At 42.3% G+C, this 23,686-nt stretch overlaps 1 protein-coding gene across 9 annotated transcripts in view; it reads right to left on the bottom strand.

Annotated features, from left to right (window-relative positions):
* Nucleotides 1-883: 883 nt before the first annotated feature.
* Akap13 (A-kinase anchoring protein 13) overlaps nt 884-23,686 on the bottom strand; it is a 236,686-nt gene continuing 213,883 nt past the window's right edge. For 5 of the 9 annotated variants that reach the window (XM_010621018.1, XM_010621024.1, XM_010621022.1 and 2 more), the window contains 18 exons: nt 22,832-22,967; nt 21,076-21,188; nt 20,363-20,515; nt 19,535-19,785; nt 16,665-16,790; nt 16,433-16,550; nt 15,485-15,733; nt 12,269-12,345; nt 11,497-11,678; nt 11,282-11,364; nt 9,146-9,340; nt 8,533-8,697; nt 7,755-7,825; nt 7,392-7,436; nt 6,066-6,116; nt 4,996-5,445; nt 3,341-3,680; nt 884-2,680 (listed from right to left, as the gene is read on the bottom strand). In XM_010621018.1, the coding sequence (XP_010619320.1) occupies nt 2,631-2,680; nt 3,341-3,680; nt 4,996-5,445; nt 6,066-6,116; nt 7,392-7,436; nt 7,755-7,825; nt 8,533-8,697; nt 9,146-9,340; nt 11,282-11,364; nt 11,497-11,678; nt 12,269-12,345; nt 15,485-15,733; nt 16,433-16,550; nt 16,665-16,790; nt 19,535-19,785; nt 20,363-20,515; nt 21,076-21,188; nt 22,832-22,967 (2,855 nt within the window). In that variant the 3' untranslated portion in view covers nt 884-2,630. Of the gene's footprint in view, nt 2,681-3,340; nt 3,681-4,995; nt 5,446-6,065; nt 6,117-7,391; nt 7,437-7,754; nt 7,826-8,532; nt 8,698-9,145; nt 9,341-11,281; nt 11,365-11,496; nt 11,679-12,268; nt 12,346-12,621; nt 13,145-15,484; nt 15,734-16,432; nt 16,551-16,664; nt 16,791-19,534; nt 19,786-20,362; nt 20,516-21,075; nt 21,189-22,831; nt 22,968-23,686 lie in introns of those variants that run through there. The other 4 variants (XM_010621019.1, XM_010621020.1, XM_010621021.1 and 1 more) reach the window with 4 other exon arrangements.

Genomic DNA, 23,686 nt, shown 5'->3' with positions numbered 1-23,686 from the left:
CCCCCCCCCCCCGGCAAAAAAAGCCAACTGAGGAGACAGCTTTTAAAGTGCACGTTACCCAACTGGGAGGACAACCACTGAGATGATTTTAACTTTCAGGAGGTGCAGTATCTAGAAGCTGGAAGCTGGGGACAGTCTTTGCATGTCCCTCAGACTGGAAACAATCCTGTCACTGGAAAACCACCTCTGCTCAGGGAGAGAAGCCCCCCCTCCCCGAGGGGGGCTATAGACTGGGGAACTAGAGCAGTTCTAAAGGTCACAAGCAGAAGCACTAGCAGCAATAATCCCAGGCACAACAACGAGTCCCAGAGGTCAGATCCAAAGGGGAGGCAAGAGGGGTAGGCATGTGAAAGCACAGTTCCTGGTAAGAGGTTCTTTTTCTGCAACAAAGTCTATTTCTGGAGGAAATCGGCAGCTCAGGGGAGGTAAAGACTCAACCTTCTTCTGAGTGCCAACTTGTCCAACCAGAACTTGACTACACTGCTCTGAATTAAGAGAGGTGTGGGTAGAGGTGAAATCTCCCTTTTTACAATGACCTAAACCAACAAAGCAAGGGAAACATCACAGCTAGATGAGAGTAACAGACACCTGAAGATCAAAACTGCACTTGCAGGAATGCACAGTACCTTGGACTACAGTGCCACTGAGTGTGCCACTGAGCTCACCAGTCAGTCTGCCAGTGCACAGGGCCGGTGCAGTGTCTTCCTCAGAACCCCATGGGGCTGAAGCCACCATGGGTCGCTCGGGGCCAGGGAGAAGGAATGCAGCCCAGCCTCACAGGGGGTCTGAAAAGTCTTGACAGGTTCAGCTGTAACTCGGAGTTGTGTGGACTGGTAGAAGGAAGTGACTCACTTTTTGCTGTTCAGGGTATTTTGGTTTCATTAAAAAAAAAAAAAAAAAAAAAAAATCAGCTGGATTAGGCCTAAAGTCTATGATCTGAAGGGTGAAGAGTTCTTATGACAAAAACAGGCCAAGGTGGTTCATAGGTGGCATGTTTCCCGCCCCTCAAGAAAGGAGACATCCCTTGGTAAAGTGAGTGGGAGTGGGGGAGAGAAGGCCACAGACCCTTCCGCAGCCCCAACCCCAGGTTCCACCTGGATCTCAAGGCACTTGGAAGACAGGAGTGAGCAGTGCTGGCTGCTGCTGCACTCTCTTGCACTGATCAGCTAGTTTAAACTGCTGGACTAGAACCAGTTCACCCTAAAAAAACAACACAAACACACACAAAAATAAATAAAACAAATTTAGCTAAAAATTTAAACCAGATCTCTTTCAAATAAAGTGAAAGATAAATATCTCCATCTGCAAGGCCAGCTTGCAATTCAACAAGCACCAAGTTACAGATTTTTGTCTTTAAAAAGAAATGTTCAAAGCCTCATGGTTTTGAAGGGCACCTGTGAAGCACAGAATTTCCAGGTCTCCTCCACCAGGAGGCCAAGTGGCAGCACAGGGAGTTTCAGACGGAACCCTTACCAAAGAGCTGTCCTGCACATAACAGCGGCTAAAGCCTCAAGCAAACACAGATCAAAACAGTGAGAAAGGGAGAAGAAAAACCAGGCAGCTTCTGTGAGAACTTCATGGTACAGCATAATTCATAATCAAAGGACTTTGGATTTAAACAGTTTTTCAGGGAACTGCGTTTTGTTGAGGGAGGCCTGATGCAGAATGAGCATGTCCCCTGCTGTGGGCCAGTTCCTCCCTCCACCGCTACACAAGGCTTACCCTACACCTGAACCCACTGCTCGGCCAGAGGTCCTGAGGGGACCTTGCTGAGGCCATGGCTGGGTCTTGGGTGAGGTTGGCAGCTGTGCAGGGTGGGTGCCAGAAGGGCACATCATTCTCTCCCACATGGAGGCACAGGCACAGTAGCAGCAGCTGCCCCAGTGGAGCCCCAGGAGGGCTCTTCTGAGTGGTGACAACCAAAAAGTGTCACACTCCAGGGATATGGATGAGATGCCTCTCTACTCCCTCTGTGCCTAGAACCTGTAGGCAAATATTTTGGACAGTCAGAATGTTTCTTCTGAATTTGATGAGAAAATACTATTTTGTAAGGTAAATCCACAAAACCAAGATCAAGGTGATATAGCTTGTATGTTTCATCCACATCAAGATTCTTACCACTGGTTTCACAGATGTCACCCCTTCAAAAATAAAATAAGGAAAGGGGTGAGACATGCATAGAGTGGTTTATAGGGACCCTTTCTCCATAGGCTGTGGGGCAAAGCTAAGGGTCTGCCATCCTGTGGCTCTCTGGCACTGCCTCTGGGCTGAGCTAAGCTGGGTCACTGAACACGTGCACAGATATAGCCCTTCCTAGCTGTTGTTTAAGACTGTTGTGTTCCCCGCACAAGAGGCAGGCCCTTCGGGATTCCTGACATATCCCCAACTATGCCTGTACTTCTGGACTTTCAGGGTAACATTCTGGGCAGCCACAGATCACCGCTGGAGTGGAGTCTGGTCTTCCTCCTACCCTAACACTCAAGACAATCTGCTCTTCTTGTGCAGGACCTGGGGCGCCCAGGAAGACTGAATGCTGGGGAGCAGTGGACGTCCAGTGTGGATACTTGTGCATGAGGGGCAGGAGGAGAGGCAGGCAGGCAGGCACTGCAGCCAGGTTTGGAGGAAGAGGGTCAGCAGAAGATCTCTTCGCCCTCTGCTGATGCTTCTGATGTAAGGCCGTCTGGAACAGTGAAACCAAGAATGAAAAAGAAATCCTGAAAAATTCCCTTCCCATCTCCCCATCTCTTTCCTCCTCTTGGAAGCCTGCTGTGATGCAAAAGGTTATCTGGACTTAGGGGCAGGGCACTTTCTATATGCTGGAGTAACATCCTGCAAAAAGGGAGTGCTCCATCCTCCTACACAGGTACAGGAAAGGATTCAGGGACAAAATGGCACAGGACAAAGTAGCGTCAGGCTCTGGACTACTGGCGCATTAGTCAATCTCTATGGGCTCCAGTTTCCTCATTTCTCCTGGTCACCAGGTGCATCTACTTCATATACTCACTAAAGGGTCAGACTGTCAAATGCTGCCTGTTATTCCCAGTTACTGAACTAGGTCTACACAGGCAGGAGGGCCTGCATTAGATCATCTGAGTGAGTTCCAGTTTCTGTCTGATGCCACAAAACCAGAACTTGTACCCTCCACCTGGCATGTGTGCCACACAGAGCAGGTCCTGACGTTCACTGCATGCACAGCCCATTCTTAGCCACTTGTTAAGATCAAAATGGTAACAGCTTGGCTTTCCTGCATCTAAGCTGTGCCCCCTCCCTTTCAGCTGCTGTGCTGCTAAAACCACCCCCTTTCCTTAGAACTAGTCACTGTGGGGTGTGGGGGACTTACCACCGGGCTGAGCACGGCTTCCCTTTTTGTTCTTCTTCTTCTCCTTCTCCTTCTTTTCCTTTGGCTTAGTCAACCCAAACAGGCGGGTGGAGGTGGAGGTGCCCAGCAGGGCCTGGCTCTGCCCCTCTGGTACTTTGTTTGCCTGGTTAGTTGAACTCAGTATGTGAAAAGGCCCCTTATCTTTGTGTGTCCGAGAGATGCTATTCCTCTTCGGGGACACTGAAAGTTCTGAGTCCAATGACCCTGACTTGGTCACTGAAGGTACAGATGGCAAGGATGACTCCTCAGGACTGGGAAGGAACGACGGGATCCTCATGAGCTTGGTGTGTTGTTGTGATACCTGCACATGTTTAAGAGAAGGCTTTTTCAGCCAGAGGCTGTCAGCACCCATGCGCTCACTCAGTAATTACTGGCTGAACTCAATTGTGTGCATGGGTAGGGGGTTCACCCACTTCTCAGGACTCTATAGAACTTGTAAGGAGGTTCACAATTTGTTTCATTTGCTGGCTACCTCCAGATGTTAAAAAATATCACCTTCAATACCATTAATATTTTTATTGCAGGCACTAACATCAATAACAAAGATTAATAGTACCTTTAATGGGGCAGTACAGAAAAGACCACACATTTCATTCCCTGAAGAAATAAGGAAAGCTACATAGTTAGCTGTCCTGATTTTCATGACGATATAGACAATTATTTCAGGGCAAAGAGATTATAAGACCTCTCTCCAGGTAAATCCTGGCTAAAGGTTAAACAACAGATAAAGAGGATAATCTGTTCTATGCTTTCTTAGTTGTCAAAGCCCCACTGATTTTACTGGAGGGAAGTGGAATCCATCTTTGTGTCATAAAAATCAAGAGCAATTTGTTGCTGCTGGTTACTATAAAACCTCTGCAAAACGTGAACAATGCCCCTGACCCTGGATGATAATGCTTTAATTTTCTTTCACGGTCCAAGGTGAGTTAATCAAAGAAATGTCAACCTGATAGGAGTTTTAAAAGATAGAGGGATCCATGCACAACTAGGCTCTCCATCTGTCACATGTGTCCACAGCCCCGAATAACCATGGAGTATTACTCAAGTAAACACAGAATCAGTATGCTGAGTGACGGACAGCCTGTCTGTACAAATAGCAGCTCTGCAAATCAGGCATTAAACTGGGCCCAAGCAAGTCTCATCTGCTCAAGAGGAGAGGCCACCTCCACCCACTTGCTAGGCTGGGCTCTGTCCCATCACTGATGTTGCTGACCCTCTGGCACAAGTCCTTCAGGAGCTCTGGCAGCTGAGCCACTGACTGCTACTCTGACCACAAGCGCTGAAAGTTCCAGAGCCTTTATCCTTGGTGTTTCCTCATCAGGCACAAGTTCATCTGTGGGGGCACGGGGCAGAGGGCTGGCTCCCCAAATTCTGACTGCCATCATCTCAGATGTGCTGAGGCTACTCTAGCCCATGCTGGGGGTGGGGTAGGGAAGTGCCTGTCAGCTGCAAAGGGCCACTGACTCCTCTGCCCCCACCCACTGGACTCCTCTTCAACCTCCTAGAGATGCCCAAGGTAGAAACTCACTCCCGGCCACAAATTCTGGGCAAAGCCTTTCTGCTCACTTCCTCACAGGTGAGCCGCCCTCCTCCACATGCAGCAGGGCTCCCCATACCTGACACAGGTCCCTGTCCGTCTGTCTCTGGCTGAACCGCTCCATGTCCCTCCGCAGCTGCTCCTGCTCCCGCTCTAGCTGCTTTTGGGCCGTGCGCAGCCGCTCCAGGTCACACTGGTACACGCCCTTCTTCTGCTGGAGCTCCGCGGAGTCCCTGTCCAGCTCCTGCTGCCCGCGCTGCACCTTCTCCTCACGCTCAGCCAGCCGTGCTTCCCGCTCACGAAGCTCCCTCTCCCGGGCCTCCCACTCACGCTCTCGCCGGCGCTTCTCCTCCAGGTGCTGCACCTGCTGCTTCTGCAGGTTGGCCAGGTCCTGGCGCTGCTTCTCCAGGCTGCGCTGCTTCTCCTGCTCGATGAGGGAGCTGGGGCGGGATGTGCTCCGAGTGAGCACCCTCTCGTTCAGCACCAGCTTCCGGTCCTCAATGTAGCTGTCCTGCTGCAACACCACACCCTGAGGGAGGTATACAGAGGACAGCTGTGCAACCCCGGCTCAAGGACAGCCAACTCCTGGGACCTGTCCTGATGGCACACCTGGGGGTGCTGTGCCAGAATGAGCCCCACTTAAGATTTTCAGGGTGGCTCTGGTAACAAAATGCTCCAGGGTACTCTTGGGCAGTTGACTCAGTCACTTAAATCTGTAGCTGTGGGTAGGACCAGGGATGAGGTGAGTGTGCTGCAGGGTGGGGGTGGACAGGTTAACTCCTCAAGAAACGAAGAGAGAAGAATTTGAGGAGATGGCAAGTACAACACAGTTTACAGTAGTTTGGGGAGGGCCACCCTATCCAAACACCACACAGAGACTTGGACAACAGAACCTGACCCATTGACCTCCAAATACGTGGGAGACTGTCACCTATCTGAGTCTCCAGTCCACAGCTGCTCGTCAACTCCAGTGCCCACAAGTGGCCAGAGAACCCCACCCACTGTCCTGGTGACTTTCCTCATCCGGGGAGCCAGGCTCCTCCGGGTTGGGACCCCATTTACCCACACGCGACTTACAAACCTCGGTGCTCACAAGAGAACCTGTTTTGTCCTCTATGCAAGGAAGTGCATGTGAAAGAAGCCCCGTACCTGCAGGGTGCTGAGGAGTTCGTGCAGATGAACAATGCTCCTGACAACTTGCTGCAAGAGAAACAAAATGGAAACATTCACTTCAGGACTTCATGAATCTCAGAACCAATCACACTACATGGTTATAACATACTTAAAAACTGCAAGGGGCTCTGATTTTATTAAAAAGTGAAAGCATCAATCAAGGGGAATAAGCAAGTAGAAGTAGCCAAAACACCCCCAAAAGACCAAACAAAACAACGTGTGTGTAGGAGGGATACCAGTGTCCATAAAAGTATCACAAAGTTCCAATGTTAAAGATAGTAGAATAAAGGTGATTACTAATGTAACTGAATAGAAAGCCTACAGAAGAGCCTTAAGAATTTGATATATAAACAGCTGGTCTAATCAATATGAAAAGAAAAAATATTAAATTGTTCTGAGAAAATTGCTTTTATTTGTAGAAAACATTAAATTGGGACCTTGGTTCACACCAACAAAGGATTTGAATAGATTAATATGTTAAAGGTAAAAACTGAAGCATAAAAGAGGTAGAAGAAAATGTAGGAGAAGGCTTTCGTAACAGACAACTGACAAAACTAGTATTAAGAAAAGCAAAGGGAAAACAAAGTGAAAAACAAAATAACAACAACAAAAAACATTGATTTTAAAAAGGTTTATGCCAGGTGTGCCTATAATTCCATCTACTCAGGAGGCTGAGACAAAGGATCTGAACTTCAAGGCCAGCTTAGGCAACATAGCAAGGTTCCATCTCAAAAAAATTTAAAAAGGCTCTCATAGATGATTGGGGAAAGAGGAAAGAATTGTTTCTGTACCATGGCATTTACAAAAGAAATACAAATGGCCAGTTCGATGACATATTAAAAATAATTCAGGTCCTAGGAGTACTAAGTAGCTCAGTCAGAAGTAGAGCACATGACATTTTGCATGCACAAACCCTGGATTCGATCCCCAGTGCCAAAATAGTAAAAAAAAAGAAATGCCACTTGAACTTATCTAACCATCAAAACACCAATGAAAATCACCAACATGTTTAACCTAATGATAAGATATCTCCCACCTCAAGTACTAGGGAATGAACCAGGACCTATGCACTGAGCTACAGCTTTGTCCTACTCTGCCTTATGTTTAAATTTTAAGATAGGCTCTTGCTAAGTTGCTTGGGCTGGGCTTGAACTTGTGATCATCCTGCCTCAACCTCCCAGTTTGTTTTTTTATTTTGTTTTTTAATGCTATTGGGGATCAAACCTAGGGTCTTTTGCATGCTGGACAAATGCTCTAATACTAAGTCCCATTTACTCTTTATGTAGTTCATAATGTCCTTACCTCACTGTTTCTTTTAAGCATAAATACTAGGTTAGCATTTCCACCCTATAAAACAAAAAATTGCATTTAAAAACATGATCTTGATGTGAAGTTATATCCAATGCATTTGTAAGTTATGCTGTAGTTTTCTATTTTCTCTTTTCTACCATAAATTCTCACTACAAAGATCTGAGGTTGAAATAATTATATAAGTTTTTTGAATAGATCTGGCTGGTGGAGCACTAAACAGACTTAATGAAACTGGTCCTGGCAGGGCCATGTGGCTGAGGAATGTAAATGGGCTTTAAGCATCCAAACAAGACCAAAGTGGAGTAATTTCAAAGTTTCAAGGAGGTTCACACTATATTAAAAAAGAAAAAATACCTTTTTAAGACCACTATCTGATTCTGTTCTCCTAAGATCTTGGCCATCATCTCCTTCTTCCTTCTCAGCTCCTAAACACAAGAAAGAATACAATATAGATAGTTCAGGCATTTCTAAATCCTACTAATGAAGAAAAAGTGGAAGCCACTTGGTGGCAACTAATCTATGAGTAATAATTTTAGTGATGCAGAAGAACTACAAGCAGGGAGGAAAACAGTATCATTTATCTGAAATATATGGGACCAGAAGTGTTCTGGACTCAGAATCTTGGAGTATCTGTAAACACCACTGAGCTTATCTCGGGCATGCGTCCAAACAGGAAATTCACTGTTTTACATACACCTTTATACAGACAGCCAAAAGGTAATTTTATATAATATTTTAGTGTGCCTACATTCTGACTTCAACCTTTCACATAGTCAAGTGTAGAATATTTTACTGTGGCATCATATTGGTATTTAAGAAGTCTTGGATTTTTCAGGCACTTTGGGTTTTGAGTATTTTAGATTAATGATGCTTAACTTGCATTATTTAAAATGAATGTCTAATAAAAAAAAAATTTTTTTTGAGACAGCATCTCAAATCTGTAGTTCAGGCCGGCCTTGAACTATGTAGCCCAGGCTGCCTCAAACTCACAGTGATCTTCCTGTTTCAGACTCTAACAGATTCTTAGTGTTTAAGAATCTCATTAAAACATGCAATGACTGAATGGGAAAGGAGGTGGAGCTGCCAGAATCCAGGTCATTTTAGCTATGTAGAATAGTTTAGGACTGCTTACCTTTAGACATGTTCATCTGATGGCTATCAAATCCCCCAAAGGTCTCTGCTCTCCGGGGCAAGGAAACAGGGCCAACCATGGCTTCTTGCTCCACAGTGCCGCCAACAGCCTGTGCAAGTGTTGTGCCTCCCAGGCCTCCACTCAGCAGACCTTGAAGGAGCTCCACTACAAAGAGGAAGATATTTGGTGTCTCCCAATGAAAGAACACAACTTGCTAAAAGGATCAAATCTGAGTAATGCCTCTAAATACTGCTGTGAGTGTGAAGGAAATAAGACAGAACCTGCTGTGTGAATAAAATCCAATCTGCAGTTTGAAGGGAAACTGAATGGAACAGAAGGGGACGGCATATAAGTGATGATTACTAATAGAATAGAGTACCTGTTGTGAAGGGAGGGAGGTGTGATAGGGACAGGGCATAAGGAGGGGCTTTTAGGCCACATTTTATTTATTAACCTGGGTAGTGGTTATAAGGATGTTCACTTGATAATTTACTAAGGTGAAATATTCATTTTGGCTAGTTTTCTGTATTGTGCTTTATTTTACAGTAACAATGTAACATCAGTGTATAAACACACCAGGAAAGAATAATGGGCAGTGCTGAATGTAGGTTACCCTCATTTATTGCACTCTTCATTAAAGGCCCTCCTTTGAGAGCCTCCTCTGTGTTGGAGCGGAACAGAGTTCTAGGGCTTTGAGTTGGGGAGCAATCATCCGGCAAGGGAGTGGTGCACTCAGTCATATCCCGGAAAATCATCTCCTTCTCTTCCAGTAAGAGGAGGATCTGCTGGTCCTTCTGTTGAAGTTGTTCTGCAAAGTGGAGGGAGAAGGCAATGTGATTTCTTTAGTGTTAAGATATCGTTAAGACATGATCACCACCTTGTGGTAACTTACAGAAAGGGCCTAGACAGAAAATGGCTCCCTGCCCTTTTGTCAACCATAAAGGGAAGATCAAGTTTCTGCTCTGTAATTTCTACTTAGAAAGCCTCCTTGGATCTTTCTCGCAAACACTGGCACATTCAACCTAAGTATGCCCTCTTTTTCCACTTCCCTGCCCTATTTTTTATTTCCCTGGCCCAAGCCCCACAACTCCACAGTTGCTCATTCCTGGATCCTCATTTAGTTGCAGGTCTTTATTAAAGACAATTATGCTCTCCTTTGAAACAGTGTCCCTCCTCCACTTTGAGGAGGTTTTCTTCCTCCCCTGTGTATGGGTCTGCCATCTGTAGTGCTGGGGGCACAGCTGGGTTCCTTCTTTGACTCCATCCTGGGCTGCTTTGTATACCTTCAACACTTTTCTCCTGGGATCTCAATCACTCCCTGGGGGTTCAAGTATCACCTACATGGTGACAATTCATAACAAGCCTCCCAAATCCTATCTTCTTTTCTGACCACTGGCTCCTATCCTTAAGTAGCCATCTCTGCTAAGATGCCTTGTTCTCAGCGTCTGAACCCAATCTGTATGTTGACCTTGCTGCCCTACCTATCTCCCCACTGTAGCCTATGGTCTCTTCCTCAGTTGGCACCTGTTCACTTTTCAGGTTACACATGCTAGAAACCTGGAGAGATTTTGTTTCCTTGCCTTGTGTTTCCACCACTCACACCCAGCTGGCCAGGTTTTAATAACTTTATTTCTTATATCCCTCTCCAGCTTATTTCTCAACTACCCTATTATCTTAACAACCTCCTAACTGGTCTTTGTATTTCCAGCTGTTCTCCCACTCCTTCAACTCTCCTAATTGGCTTTAAACACATTAAAAATTTAAAAATCATTCCCGTATCTCTCCTTTCAAGACCTGGTGCTTTCCTAGCTTAAGCTGCTGTCACTTAGCTCTGACCTTCCAGAAACATGAAACGTGCCATTCTTTGCCAGGTTCATCAAGTCCTTTTCACACGTGCACACCATCGTTACTGGTTGCTATAGTTTGCTTTTTCAAAAGTAATCAGATGTCAACTTCTCTGTGGGACTCATTAGAGGCAGGACAAAAAGAACCCACTCACTTCATATGAACCACCATGTGGTCTCCTGTGCTAGAGTGTGAGCTTCCTAAGGGCTCTTTTCAAATCTCTGCATCCTAGCAGTACACCTAAGCCAGGGGTACAAATGTTAACAGAAGGAAGATTTTATCCTTGCCATCCTATTCATGGGCCAAAAATTTGACAAATCTGGCTGCAGTCTAAACCTGCCCATCCTTTATTTCCTCTGATGAAGCAAATGCTACCATTTTGAACAGCTTGAAGGAATAACTAAACTTCTTGAGAGCTTACACGTTTGACTGCCACCTTGACTTTTACTCAGTGTTTACTGTGTAATACTCAATAAGTCATTGGCAAAGCGGGCAGAATGCCAGGCCCTACTGTTTGTAAGACAAGGGTTAGGATTCTGGCTCAGTGAGTAACTGCACTTCAGGGTGTGTGGCTTTGACGTCTTCCATTGTCTCATATGTACAACAGGGATTAGAACTCCTGCCTTGCAGTGAGGTTAACAGCAACAGCAGATACTTGATAAGTAGTAGTCCAACATACAGGAAATACTTTTCCCCCCAAGCCACCTCACAACTCATCTGTGAATGTAAGGAAAACTGAGAAAGCCAGGGACCCGAAGGAGAATTAAAACAGATTAACCAGCAAAGTCTTTTCCTCAAATATCTTCTTCTGTTTGCAGCCAACGCTTCTGGACACCACTAACATAGCAGCCTTCGGCAACTGCAGACATTCCATAGACAAGGGCCTCACACCACTTCAGTTTACCTTTTAGCTCCCGAGTTTTGGTGTCCAACATCTTTTTTTCTTCCTCATTCTCACTGGGAATTCCCTCATCTTCATCTCTGTTCCTAGCCAAACAAAACAAAACAAGATGAAACAACAAATTCTTCAGATGTCACTGACTGGTTACTGCCCGGTCTATTACGGCACACAAAGGTATTAGGAGGGCAGGGTGGGCTGGGTTCTGGTGTTTCTCTTACAGAGTGTTGATTGTATCCTGAATGATGTGAATCCAGCTGTTCCGCTCTTCTTTGGAGCTGGCATGGACCTCCACCATCTCTGGGTCTTTTACCCCCATACTGATTAGGAACAGACCTTTCTCCTCATGTGCCACTTCTCTTACGATCAGCTTTTTTAAAGAGATCACTGTTGATTTCTGGTCCTGGAAAAATTGGAGAGGGCAAACATTAGAAATTTATACAATGTTTTAACTATTAAGGATACATTTCACCGAAGGTAAGATCAAATACTGTTTAATTTGCATGTAGTTTTAATAAAAATGGTATTTTTAGGACAAAGAGAACTATCTCTTACTTCATTAAAATTTTAACAAACAGAAAAAGATTTCCAGAAACAGGAGATGATAGTTTATGGCCGTAATGGTTCTTGGTATGTTTTCTACATGATGAATCTTTCCAAGTTCCCCACAGAAATACTGGTCAACATTTTCATGCATAAACATCATTTTGGGGATTTGTGAGAAATACTCCGGTGACAGATTTCTAATTAAATAAGCAAATATATTCAGGGTATGCAAAAGGATCATGAGGGAGCAGAAAAATAATTTTGGCAGTCAGGAGAAACAACAGAAAACCACAAAGGTTTATAAGAGATTACTCAGATGACTCTGTCCTGAATAAATTAATTTTCAGAGGGTGGGCAAGCCATAATAGAGTGTTAACATTCCATACCTAACCTAGCTGTTCTGAATGCTATTAATTCCAAACAGAAGAAAATAATAGCTCAGCTTACCAGTGATGCAAAGATGTATTTCTGGTCTTTTTCTTGAAGGAAAACTAAAATGTCAGTGAGCAGAACTGCCTGAACCTCTGGAAAGTGGAAATGGGAAAAAGAGAATGATGACTACTTAATATTCAGGGTCAGTGTTTTACTGAAGGATATTCAGTGACACACCCCATGTTCTAAGATCACACTCCATCCCAAGGCAACGGTTTTACAGTTCTGTACAATTCAGATCTGGACATCAGACTTTCATGATCATTTAAAAATGTGGTTCACCAACAAAGCCTTGTCATAGAAAAGCTTAAGTACTCATCAGTCCTGAGAAAATATATTAGGCAAAATTTTAGGAATAAATACTTTTGAATTTCAAAATTGGACGTTTTCAAGCCTGGCATGGTAGGATAGACCTATAATTTTAGCACTGTGGGAGGCTTAGGCAAGAGGATCACAAGTTTTGAGCACAGACTGACCAATTTTGGGACTTAGTGTGACAAACAAAAAAACAAGGGGTTAGGGATATAGTGCAAAGGCTTTGGGGTTCACACCCAGGAGCCAAAAGACAGACACCAACAGATGTTAAACAGCAATTTATAGCAATATATTCACAAGATATTCAGTAATTCTTTCTAATACTGATTTACAGTAATGGGAAACAGCAACCAGGAAAGCTGCCTGAAGACAATGTATAGAAATATCTAAGTCTAATGAAAAGTAGACTTTTTTGATTACCCCCCACCAAAGAAAGAGTAAGAATGGCCTCCAGACATACCCTGTGTCCTCATAAAGTAAAAGCAAATACAGAGTCTACCCCCAGGTCCCACAGGCAGTAGTCCACTCTTCTATTTCTCTATCCCATGACAACAGCTCTCTTCCTCTCCATTAAAACTAGAACCAAGGGAATAGGTGTATTTCAGAATGCATTCCTAGCATCTGTGAAGCCCATCCATAGCAGCTCTTTCTCAAAAACAAAACAAAGCAAAACAGAAGAATTTTCCATTACTCCCTTACAGACAATTTGACATCTCCACACCGTCTACTGAGAGCTAACAGGCTGACCCCTATGTATATCTTCACTCTGGAAAGTGGAGCCTACGATCCCTTTAGGGAAAAGGATGGAAATAATTTACACAGCTTCTCCTGATTTTTTTCTTTAACCTCTGCTCTAGCAAGAGTCTCTTTTCCATGGAATTGATTGTAAAGCTATGAAGAAATGGAAGTAAGGAGGCCTGATTTCTAGGGAAGTCTAATTCTTCAGCCTAGACTACAGTAATTTTCCAAGCACTATCATTAGTTATGACAAATGTACTTTATTTTTAAATAATTCAGGCATCTGCCAAAAAAAAATTTCACCTGGGGGTGAAAATGACTCAACACCAGCTCCTATCTCCACTGGAGGTATCTCAAACAGAAAAACTACCATTTTGGCTTGATTACAACTCTATTCCAACAGCTGGAATCCATCAGTTTTAATTTTGGGAATGAATAATTGCCCTGTAAAGCAAGTAATAAGCACCAGCTTCAAACAGCAGAAGCTCTAGGAAACCCAGGTCCTTATAAGAGAGAAGAGGTTGTTCTGAACTGCCCAGGTGCTTAAAAGACAACTTCAAAGAGGCAGTGTGAAGAGGCCTGAGTTCAGGATCATTACAGAATAATTGGCTGGTGGAAGCAAGGGCTGTCACTTGTCTCTGACATGGTCCTGCCTTCATTTCCGAGCCTTCTATTGCATTGTAGGCTGGGCCACCACTCCTTGAATCACGCAAGTGCCTACTGAGGCTCTGTCATTTCTGATGGGCTCTACAAAGCCCTGTCCAGTATGCGAACCTTTCCAACTTAAACCCCTATGGTGAACACAGCCTTGGCCCACAAGCCCTGGGGGTAATGCCTGTCAGTACGGAGTGTGCTCCACCAGTGTGGCCCAGGAGTTCCTACGGGCCTGCTACCCAACACCACTGTCATTCACTTGATACCTGTATGAGAGGCCTGGCTGCCTAACGTGGGTTCCTAGCTCGTCCTACTCCATGCTTCCACCTTATCCTGCCCTGGGACCAGGACCACTTTCTCCCTATCTGCTAGGAACCTTCCTCTCCATCTTTTAAGACTTGCCTTGACTGCCCTCATCCGTCTTCTACTCTAGTCTTCATCACTGGCCAGCAATTGCCTCTTTGTAAGTTTCTTCATTCTGATTCCAACATCACTCATGGTAGAATTCAGTGACGGCCTGGGATTTCTGTTGTGAGCATGCTGAGACTATATCAGGATGATTGGGTACACTGATAGTTACCTGCATCACTACACCTCAGAGCCCAGAGCAGCACACACCCTCCACCTCCATCTATGCCAGTGGGGCTGACTGAGCCTGCTTCATGTCCTCAGATCACTGAGGTCAGTGACAAAGGGCGGTGCACTCGAGGCCACTGGTGCAGCCAGAGCTCACAGAGGCCCATACAGTACAGGTGAGTGTGGTTCAGTGGCAGATCACTTGCCTAGCACAACAAAAACAAAACTCCTCCTCACTTCCTTAATCTACTGAGGCTGACCACTGGAAAAGCAAAGACAAAAACCAAATGGAAAATGAAAACTAATTGTAGAAGAAGTTAAAAGATATGCATATCATAAAGTGTAATAAGGTAGCTGACATGAGTTAAACTCACTGTTCACTATCTCAGAAGTCATAAATCCCTCTAACATCTCTGGGAACAAGTGACACATTTTAATTTCACAACTTCTATCAACTGTCACTCACCTCCTCTCCCTCCTGGCAACTGCAATTACTTTGCCATAACCACAGTCCCATATTGTCTGCTTATGTCTTGGAAGGGAGTATGCATTTCTTAACAGCTTGCAAGTTGGTATTAATTTTTTTTTTTTCGTTTATGAGACAGGATCTTGCTATGTGGTTCAGACAGGCCTTGAACTCACTATGTATCTCACATTGGCCTCAAACTCATGGCAATTCTCCTGCCTCAGCCTCCCAAGTGCTAGGATTACAAGTGTGTGCCCACCATGCCCGGCTTACAAATTGGTATTAATCTTATCCTTTGTTTTAAAAAAATGTTACTTCTTTTTCTTGGCTGCATCATTTCCTTTTCTTCCTGTATTTTATTAGATTTTGTAAACTATCACAAACTAGTCCTTTCTGATAGAAAATATGGTGATAATTTCCAACAAAAGCACTTGGATTCTCCCTAATCTCCCAAGGCACAACTTAAGCAAATAGAGCTTTACCTTTCAGCCTTCCTGCTGCACTCTTCAGAAACACACTACCATCGCGCACCAGCTTCTTCCGCTTCAAATCCTCCTTGGCAAACATCTGACCACTCTTCATCCTCATGATCGACTTGCTATCTGTCTTTGTATAAATCTCATTGAGTCGTACTTTCTTTTCGTAACTTGCCACTTTGCTGTCCACCGCTCCAATGACATCCTTCACCAGGCTCAAGGACTGAGCCAGGTCTTCCTGCTCCACTTCATTGTCTTGGGAAGAACAATGCTGTTGTTAATGGCTCCTTTTAGACCAGAACAAGAGGGTAACAGATTGTTTCTTGGTCTACACCACGTCGTTATTTTCCCTTTGTAGTTATGCTATTAGAGTGAAACTAAAGCATCAGAGGTTATGGGCTTGTTTCTCTGGTTGCCATACATTTAATTCTAAAGAGAGGAGCTCTCAATGGTATGGATAACATGCAATCACACGCTCTATTCTAAAATAAAAGAAACCATTCTTAGGGAGGAAGAGTAGCAGAGAAAGGAGCAACATGTTATTCATGTCTTGGTTTTACCTAATCTTTAATGTAATTACCTCACAATCTGACTGATAAAAATAGCCGAGACAGAGAAATAATAAATAATGATGAAATGAGAAACAGCAGCAATTCTAGACTAGAAGAAGAACTGGTGGGACTTGTCTGCCAGTCTAGCGATAAAGGAAGTGAGTTGTTCAGGGCACTGAACTCTGGATGGGATCAATGAGTGTGCTTCCTTTCCTTCTTGCGGTCACCCACTCAATGTCCAGTGACAACATTCCCAGTGTTCACTCGAGAAAAGAATTTTCAAAATGAAACACAGGATCTATCACAGTCTTATGAAACAGCTCTTCTGCAGTGGTCTCAGCACTCCTAGACACACAGAATCAGACCACCAGTCTACAGGGCTAAATTTAAAAACCAGACTCACCTTTGGTACACTGCAGTATTCGCTGGAATAAAACTGGGTACTTGGTGATCCTCTGGGTTACAAGTAATATGCATTCTGGAATTCCAAGCCTCCTTACCACTGAACTGCTCATCTTCTTCTACAAGGGGATGAACAAACTATTAGGGACTATGTGAGGAAGACGACTAGGTAAAACCAACAATGACACATTATTCCCGACAGTGATGGAGGCTTCCATGTTTCACATCAGTACCTTTACAAAGGCCTGAAAACGCTTATCCTTTGTATAAAGGTCTTTGAAGTAGTTTACAGACTGGTTGTGTTGCCCACAAAACTTGCCATATGTCTTCTTTAAGCGTTCTGCATTCTCACCCAAAAACTGCAGAGAAAAGAGAATAGTGGTTATGCTGTAACTCAGTGCTGAACTTATGTTATCATTGTGTAAAAAATTTCCACTCTATTTGTAAAAGACGAGTACTTCCTTGTAAGTTCTCAAGATTAAACTAATAAAGTAGCTTTAGTAAAAAGTTGTGCTTTATGAATAACATATATAAACATACAGTTTTCATAAGACCTAGCAATTTCACTCCTAGGTGTAGATGTGCAAACATACAATGACCAAAAACTTACATACCAATGTTCATGGCAGCATTATTCATAATAGTACCCAGATGGAAATAATATGACTATTAACAAATAAAAGATGCAATGGATTATTACTGGGCCATAAAAAGGAATAAAGTGTGTGTGTGTGTGTGTGTGTGTGTGTGTGTGTGTGTGTGTGTGTGTGTATGCTGTATTTTGTAATGAACCTTCAAAGCATTAGGCCAGGTAAAAAACCATTCACAACGGACCACATATTGTTTCACAGGGACATAAAAAGTATTAGTGGTTGTCTAGTATTAGTGGTTGTCTAGTATTAGTGCAGTTTGGTGTTTGTGGGATATGTAGATGGCTACCAAAGAGTGTAGGGCTTTGGGGATGGGTGCTGGGGAATGAACCCAGGGCCTTCGCACAGAGCTACATCTCTCAGCCAATTTTTATTTTTTATTTTGAGATAGGGTCTCATTAAGCTGCCAAGGCATGGTTCAAACTTGCAGTCTTCCTGTCTCAGCCACCCAGAGTGCTGGGATTTATAGGCAAGTATAGGTTTTCCTTTTGGGGTGATGAAACTAACTGTGGTGATACCTGCCTAACTGTGAATATATCAAAAACCATTTAACTATACATTTTAAATGGGTGGATTGTATGACATATGAATTTTATCTCAATAAAGCTGTTACATATACTTAAGAAATAAAAACTTTCAGAAAGTCTTATTTACCATCCACATAAACAATATATAATGTTTTCTTCCACTTGTTATGAACACAGTAGCAAATAAGGAGGTTCATAAGAAATTTATCATGTAACCATGAGGCTTAGAAATTTGACTTTAGTAAATTAGATACTGTAGACACCAGGAATGGGCTTCATTATCTAGGGATCTGATTATCCCGCTTCCTTCAGGCAGGCAGTTCTAATAGTTGTGCACTTCATCTTAGCCAAATGGGTGAGAAGTGAAAATTCAATTTTCTGTGGCTCTTAAGTCATTTCCAAATATGTACAATCTTGGGCCGGGGATTTAGCTCAGTGGTGCTACCATCTGCCTCACAAGCACAAAGCCCCAGGTTCAATTCCTGGAACCCACCCCCCCACAACCCAAATATGTACAATCTCAAAGGTCCTTCTGAAGATATGTTTATGTTGGTGTAAGTCAATGAATTTATGGTGGAGTCTATATGATGCATGCCAAGTGCTGAATTCCGCATGCCAAGTGCTGAATTCCACATAGTGAGACAAATCTCTGGATACAACACAAATTTATCCTCATCAAAAAATTTGAAGGTTCAGTGTAGCTTTTCCATTACTCACTTACCAATGGGTAAGCTGAGGCAAAGAGATTATACGTTATCTGCTCAAATGGTAAAGCAAGTTTCCTAAAGGGTTCCCTAACAATGGCACACATAGTAACAAACAAGACACTATGAGACTAGCTCCAAAGATCAAGGGATGTATACAAATAGAAGGACTTATAAAATAATACCATAATCAAGGTTAGAAAAGGTGCTTGGTCCTGAAGGCAGAGAGGAGGGGCAGAAAGAGAGAAATTAAAAATATTTGGTAAAGGGGATTTTGTGGGGAGGAATGGTCCTCATTTGTAGGTCTTTCTTTTTGTCCCTATCTTTTACAAATACCTTGTTCAATGTGCATTTTGGAAATGCAATTTACTACACAGAATTTGCATTTCTTTCCGTGAGTGTTTTTTACTCCTAGAACAATTCACTGGTGCGAATTTCCAAGTCCTACATATTCACCTGAGTTGCCCGACCTGTCATTCAGTAGATGCTTAGTAAACACTTTAAGAGTGAATGAATACACTAATAAAGTGATGAAGTGAGGGGTATAGGCTCAGAAATACAAGGACAGGACAAAATTTCCAATTCTCAGACCAATGCTCCAGCAATTATGCTTCTCTTCTATACAGAAACAGGGATTTAAAGGCTGAGTCATATGCCTGTGTTATACTCATGTTACTATTAAGATTATATCTGTGTAACATTTTTTAAAGAAACAATAAAACAATTTGCCTATGACAAATATGTAAATGTACTGAAATAATTTTTAGACGAGCTACTTTTTGGAGTGGAATTAAACCATACTACACCTTGATCTAAATAATATATGTTTTATGAAATATTTCATATATCACTGTTTAATTTTCTATGCTTCAGCTGGTTTTTAAACAAATGATATCCTTCTGATTTGAGCAATAAGGGAAAGATGAAATTTCCCATCAAGTAGTCTTTGATTTCTAAAACTATATATTGCTTCTGTTGATGGAATGGATTCTGAGAAGAAACTAACTTTATTGTGTATCTACCATGTTAACATACATACTCCCTTTTAACCTTCTAAAATAGCACACTCTGTCACATTTTACAGAAAAGGAAATCAAGGCTCAGAGAGGTGACATCACTTCTCCAAGCTTACACAGATATGAGAGCATAGCTCTCGAGCCCCAAAGTTTTACTTTTTCCCCACAGCATGTGAGAAGAACCTGAGATCATTTACTTTGCTCACCTGATTTACAAGCACATCTCCTATCCTCTTGATAAGGAAGTTCTTTTCACTTTTATCCACTAGAGATTCCTTCTTCCGCTCCAAGATTCTCTGAAAGAACTGGCTATGAATACTGATCAGCTCATCCAAACAGGGGAACAGTTTTTCCACCATCTGCTGCTCAAAGAGGAGCTCTGTCATCATCCCTCGGCTGTACACATCGCTCATGATCTTGAGCGTGCGGAGGTGATGAAACTCTGTCTGCATCAACTCTGGAAGGAAAATGGAAATTGAGGGTCCTTTAAAGATCATTTATTCCGTCTGTCATATGGTGTGCAGCCCAGTTTAAACTTTAAAACTGGGTCAATGGCTGTACAATCCCTAAGTACTCTTTATCTTTTTCTCTTATTTTCCACATAAACTAACACTCTTTTCTGAGGATAGCTATACTGGATTCTGACAGTTTTAAATAATGGTATCCAAAGAGATCTTCATTGGATTCAGACCCTCTCATATTTGAATGTGTCCTCAGCTTCTACAACTGACTTGTGTTCCATCTACATTCCACTGTAGCTGAGGAACTACACTGCATTTTCATAAGAGATCTCCATTCTAGGAGTGCTGTACACTAAGCACTCATGTATCAAGTCAAATGTTCAATAGAATAGGCAACAAGGGAAGAAAAAAGGATACAAACAAGACCATATTTCTATACCTCAAAAGTTTTAAGAAAAACCTTTAAAGTGCCCCATACTCAAAAGCTAATTTTTCATAGCCCAACAAATCACCAGTTTAAAAATATTTGGCAATGCAAATCAAACACAAGTAGAGCAAAATAAAGAATCTTACCATAAATTACTTCTTGTCGTTTGACCACATCTTTCTTTTGCTGTTTCAGAAATTTGCTGTCCACCACCCGACTCCAGGACTCTGCTTCTAGCTGTCTGGAATCAATCTCAAAGTCTCCCATTAGCTGTCCTTCATTCATGTCTGTACCTACTCCTCAAAATATCAAAAAGTCAAGTAAGAATCTTGGCTTTGTGACCTCTAAAAAGCCAGGCTAGACTTTTTAAGGTGATAAATTAGACACAAATACTCTGTATTGATACAGGGGACATTCATAGAGAGCGTATCCTAGTACTAGAGAAGAATTAATGTCCTATTTGGGAATGACAGAATCTATATTCGAGACTGGTTAAGAATGACAAACATGACATGAATCAAACATGATTAAGATATGATTCTTACTATCTAGAAAGGACCTGCTACTTTTACATGATTGAAGAGAGCAGGCTTACAATTATGCCAAGATAGAAATGAAAATGTACAAAAGTCTAGAGGAATAAAAAGCACTTAAGAGTATGCCCACATTAAAATCAATGCCATCTTTCAAAGGACAGCTCACAATTGGTTAAGTGTGATTTCCAATTCATTATAATGCATTTGAAGATTTACAATTTAAAGAATCTTCAGAGTAAGGACGATGCAGACACTATTACTCATCAACATTAGTACTCTACCACACACCACAGTCTCTACAGAAGCACGGAACTCCCTCTTACCCTCATCAGTAAGGGATTCTGTTGACTCATTGACCTTGCTGATTTTATTTAGTGAGTCTGTTGAGTGAGACAGGAATTTCCAGGTGTTTGACATGTTCTCCTCATTGCCAACTCTGGGAACAAAAATACGTTTATATTGTTGTAATATACATTCTGTTAAGCATATTCATATCCCACCCTCCCATACCGAGGATAGGACACAGGAGGACCTTGTGCTTCAGAGGCAGGTACAATGCCATTAAAGCTAAATCCTCAGTCTGCGTGTTCGTATTCTTAAACAAGTACCTGAAAACCCTAAAATGACAGCTGCAAGTTCTACTATGACTCAAGACAGATTACTTGTTTTAGATATATAGTTACATGGGACACTACTAAGAAGTATGGAAGCATTATTAAATGATTCAATGGAAGCTCAAATTTTCAACATTTCGAGGCCCTTAAAAAAGCAATAAGAAGCAAAGAGAACTTAACATAAGAAATTTTTATTACCTAAACATTACATTTTTGCCCTCCTGTTCCCCAAATTACTGACTATGCACTTAGATTATACTTTTGGGAATGTTTCAATCCCAACTCACCAGCTAGCACAGTAAGCACACAATGTTTGTTGTATGATACAGAGAAGCATCATTTAAAAGTAAGTTTTATTTAAAAACCAACTATTCAGAGTCACAATGAGATTAACTTTGGTAACATAACTTTGAAAAAACTTGTACTAAAAACATGAACAAAACAAAAATATCTGAAACTGTTTTTAAGGAGGAAACTAACCAACATGGAAGTTAGTGAATATAATCTAAAGGAGATTTTGTACCCTTTAGTTAAGAATTTCTCCTGAAATGTTTTTAATCATCCATTTGACATGACTTACAGGGACTTGATGGGAGGTGAGCATTTCATCTAAGCCAGTCACCAACATACTCAGTCCCATCCTAATCACTTGATAGACAATGCCTGAACAGCTTATAGCCACAGCAACTTTTGTAGTGGACTACAAAAGAGAACTCAGTGAAAAAAAGCAGGAACCTAACAGTAGCAAGGGGCCCACAATTCACCTCCATGAAACTGACTTAAGAGTTAAGAGGCAGATTTAAAAAAAACAAGATGACCAGGTTCACAGGTACAAGAGAATAGTGTGACACCTGAAAATGTAAATATGTAGCTGCAAACAAAAATTCATATATTACTGTCTTATTTTTCTATTCTTTCTTATTTTGAATTAAGTCATCTTTCCAGAACTCAGGCTCTTAGTGCTCACTTTGGCAGCACATATACTAGAACTCAGGCTCTTCAAAAATAGGACTGACCAAGGGCAGAGATTTAGCTGAATTGTCTGTCCTGCTGCCTGCCTTACAAGTGCAAGGACCAGAGTGTGATCCCCAGTACCAAAAAACCCCTCACAAAAACAGGACTGACCAGGCTGTGGATTTAGCTCAGTGGTGGTGCTGCTGCCCGCCTTGCAGGTGCAAGGTCCTGAGTTCAATCCACAGTATCAAAAAAAAAAGGACTGACCATGTACAAATACCTACAGTAACCAGCCTGAATATGGCATTTAAAGGAGATACGTATCACAAAATGGCCGCCACTGTGTGTATACATCTAATTCACAGTCCCCCTTCTCTTGTCTCTAACACCCACCTTGCACTAACCCATTATTTTATGTTTTATTCTCCAAAAAGTATCTTTTTGTCAAATGATGTGATTGTTATGCTCCTGTCACCCAGGTGTCAACTGTCCTAGCTAAACCTCCACTTACCCGGTGATGTTCTGTATGGAGACACTTTTGGAGAGTGAGACACTCTGCTGGGACCGTCTGCTAGGGAACGCTGGAGGGACCATGGTTTCTTCAGCAAGGAGGACTGCAGATCGGGGGCGCTCCTTGGGCTGTGAGGCTATAAAGGAAGAAAAGACATTAACTGAGCATCACCTTCCATGCTTACTTAATACTGATATATTTTAAAAATGCCAAATAGAAGCAAAATGCTTTAAAACAGATTTCCCTTTGGAATGTGAGTTGAGTTGGTACAAAAACTATGGAGGATAGTTTGCAAGTAACTACTGAAACTGTAAATGACTATATTCTCTGGTCTAGTAATTCCAAAGAACATGTCTATTCTTTGAGATATACTCACGTCTGAAAGGATACATGCCCAAACTTATTCAATGCAACACTGTTGATAAAAGCAAAAGACTGAGGACACACAAATATCAAGAGACTTGTTAGTAAGTGACAGTATCTTATATATTAGAATATGATGCAGCTTAGCAACCTAAGGACACACACTCCATGTCCCGACACAGACCTCCAAAATGTGTATTAGGGGGGAAATAAAAATATCAAGAGAAAGAACAAAGTACACAATAGGCTATCTTGTTTGCTTGAAAAAAATTAATAATCCAACTTAACATTTGTTTTAATGCAGTAACTCTGGAAGATAAAAACTAAGAGTTTGTGATGTGAGATAAAAATTATGCGAGGATAAAAAATTATGATAAAGTATTTAATATTTAAACATGTAGGGGCTGGGGATTTAACTTAGTGGTTCTGTTGCCTGCCTCACAAGCCCAAGGACCTGAGTTCGATCCCTTGTACAAAAAAAAAAAAAAAAAA

Source organism: Fukomys damarensis, unplaced genomic scaffold (genome assembly GCF_012274545.1).
Source record: "Fukomys damarensis isolate Sample0158 unplaced genomic scaffold, DMR_v1.0_HiC HiC_scaffold_7, whole genome shotgun sequence".
In the NCBI taxonomy this organism is placed as follows: Eukaryota; Metazoa; Chordata; class Mammalia; order Rodentia; family Bathyergidae; genus Fukomys; species Fukomys damarensis.
This window is presented reverse-complemented; position numbering and strand designations above follow the sequence as displayed.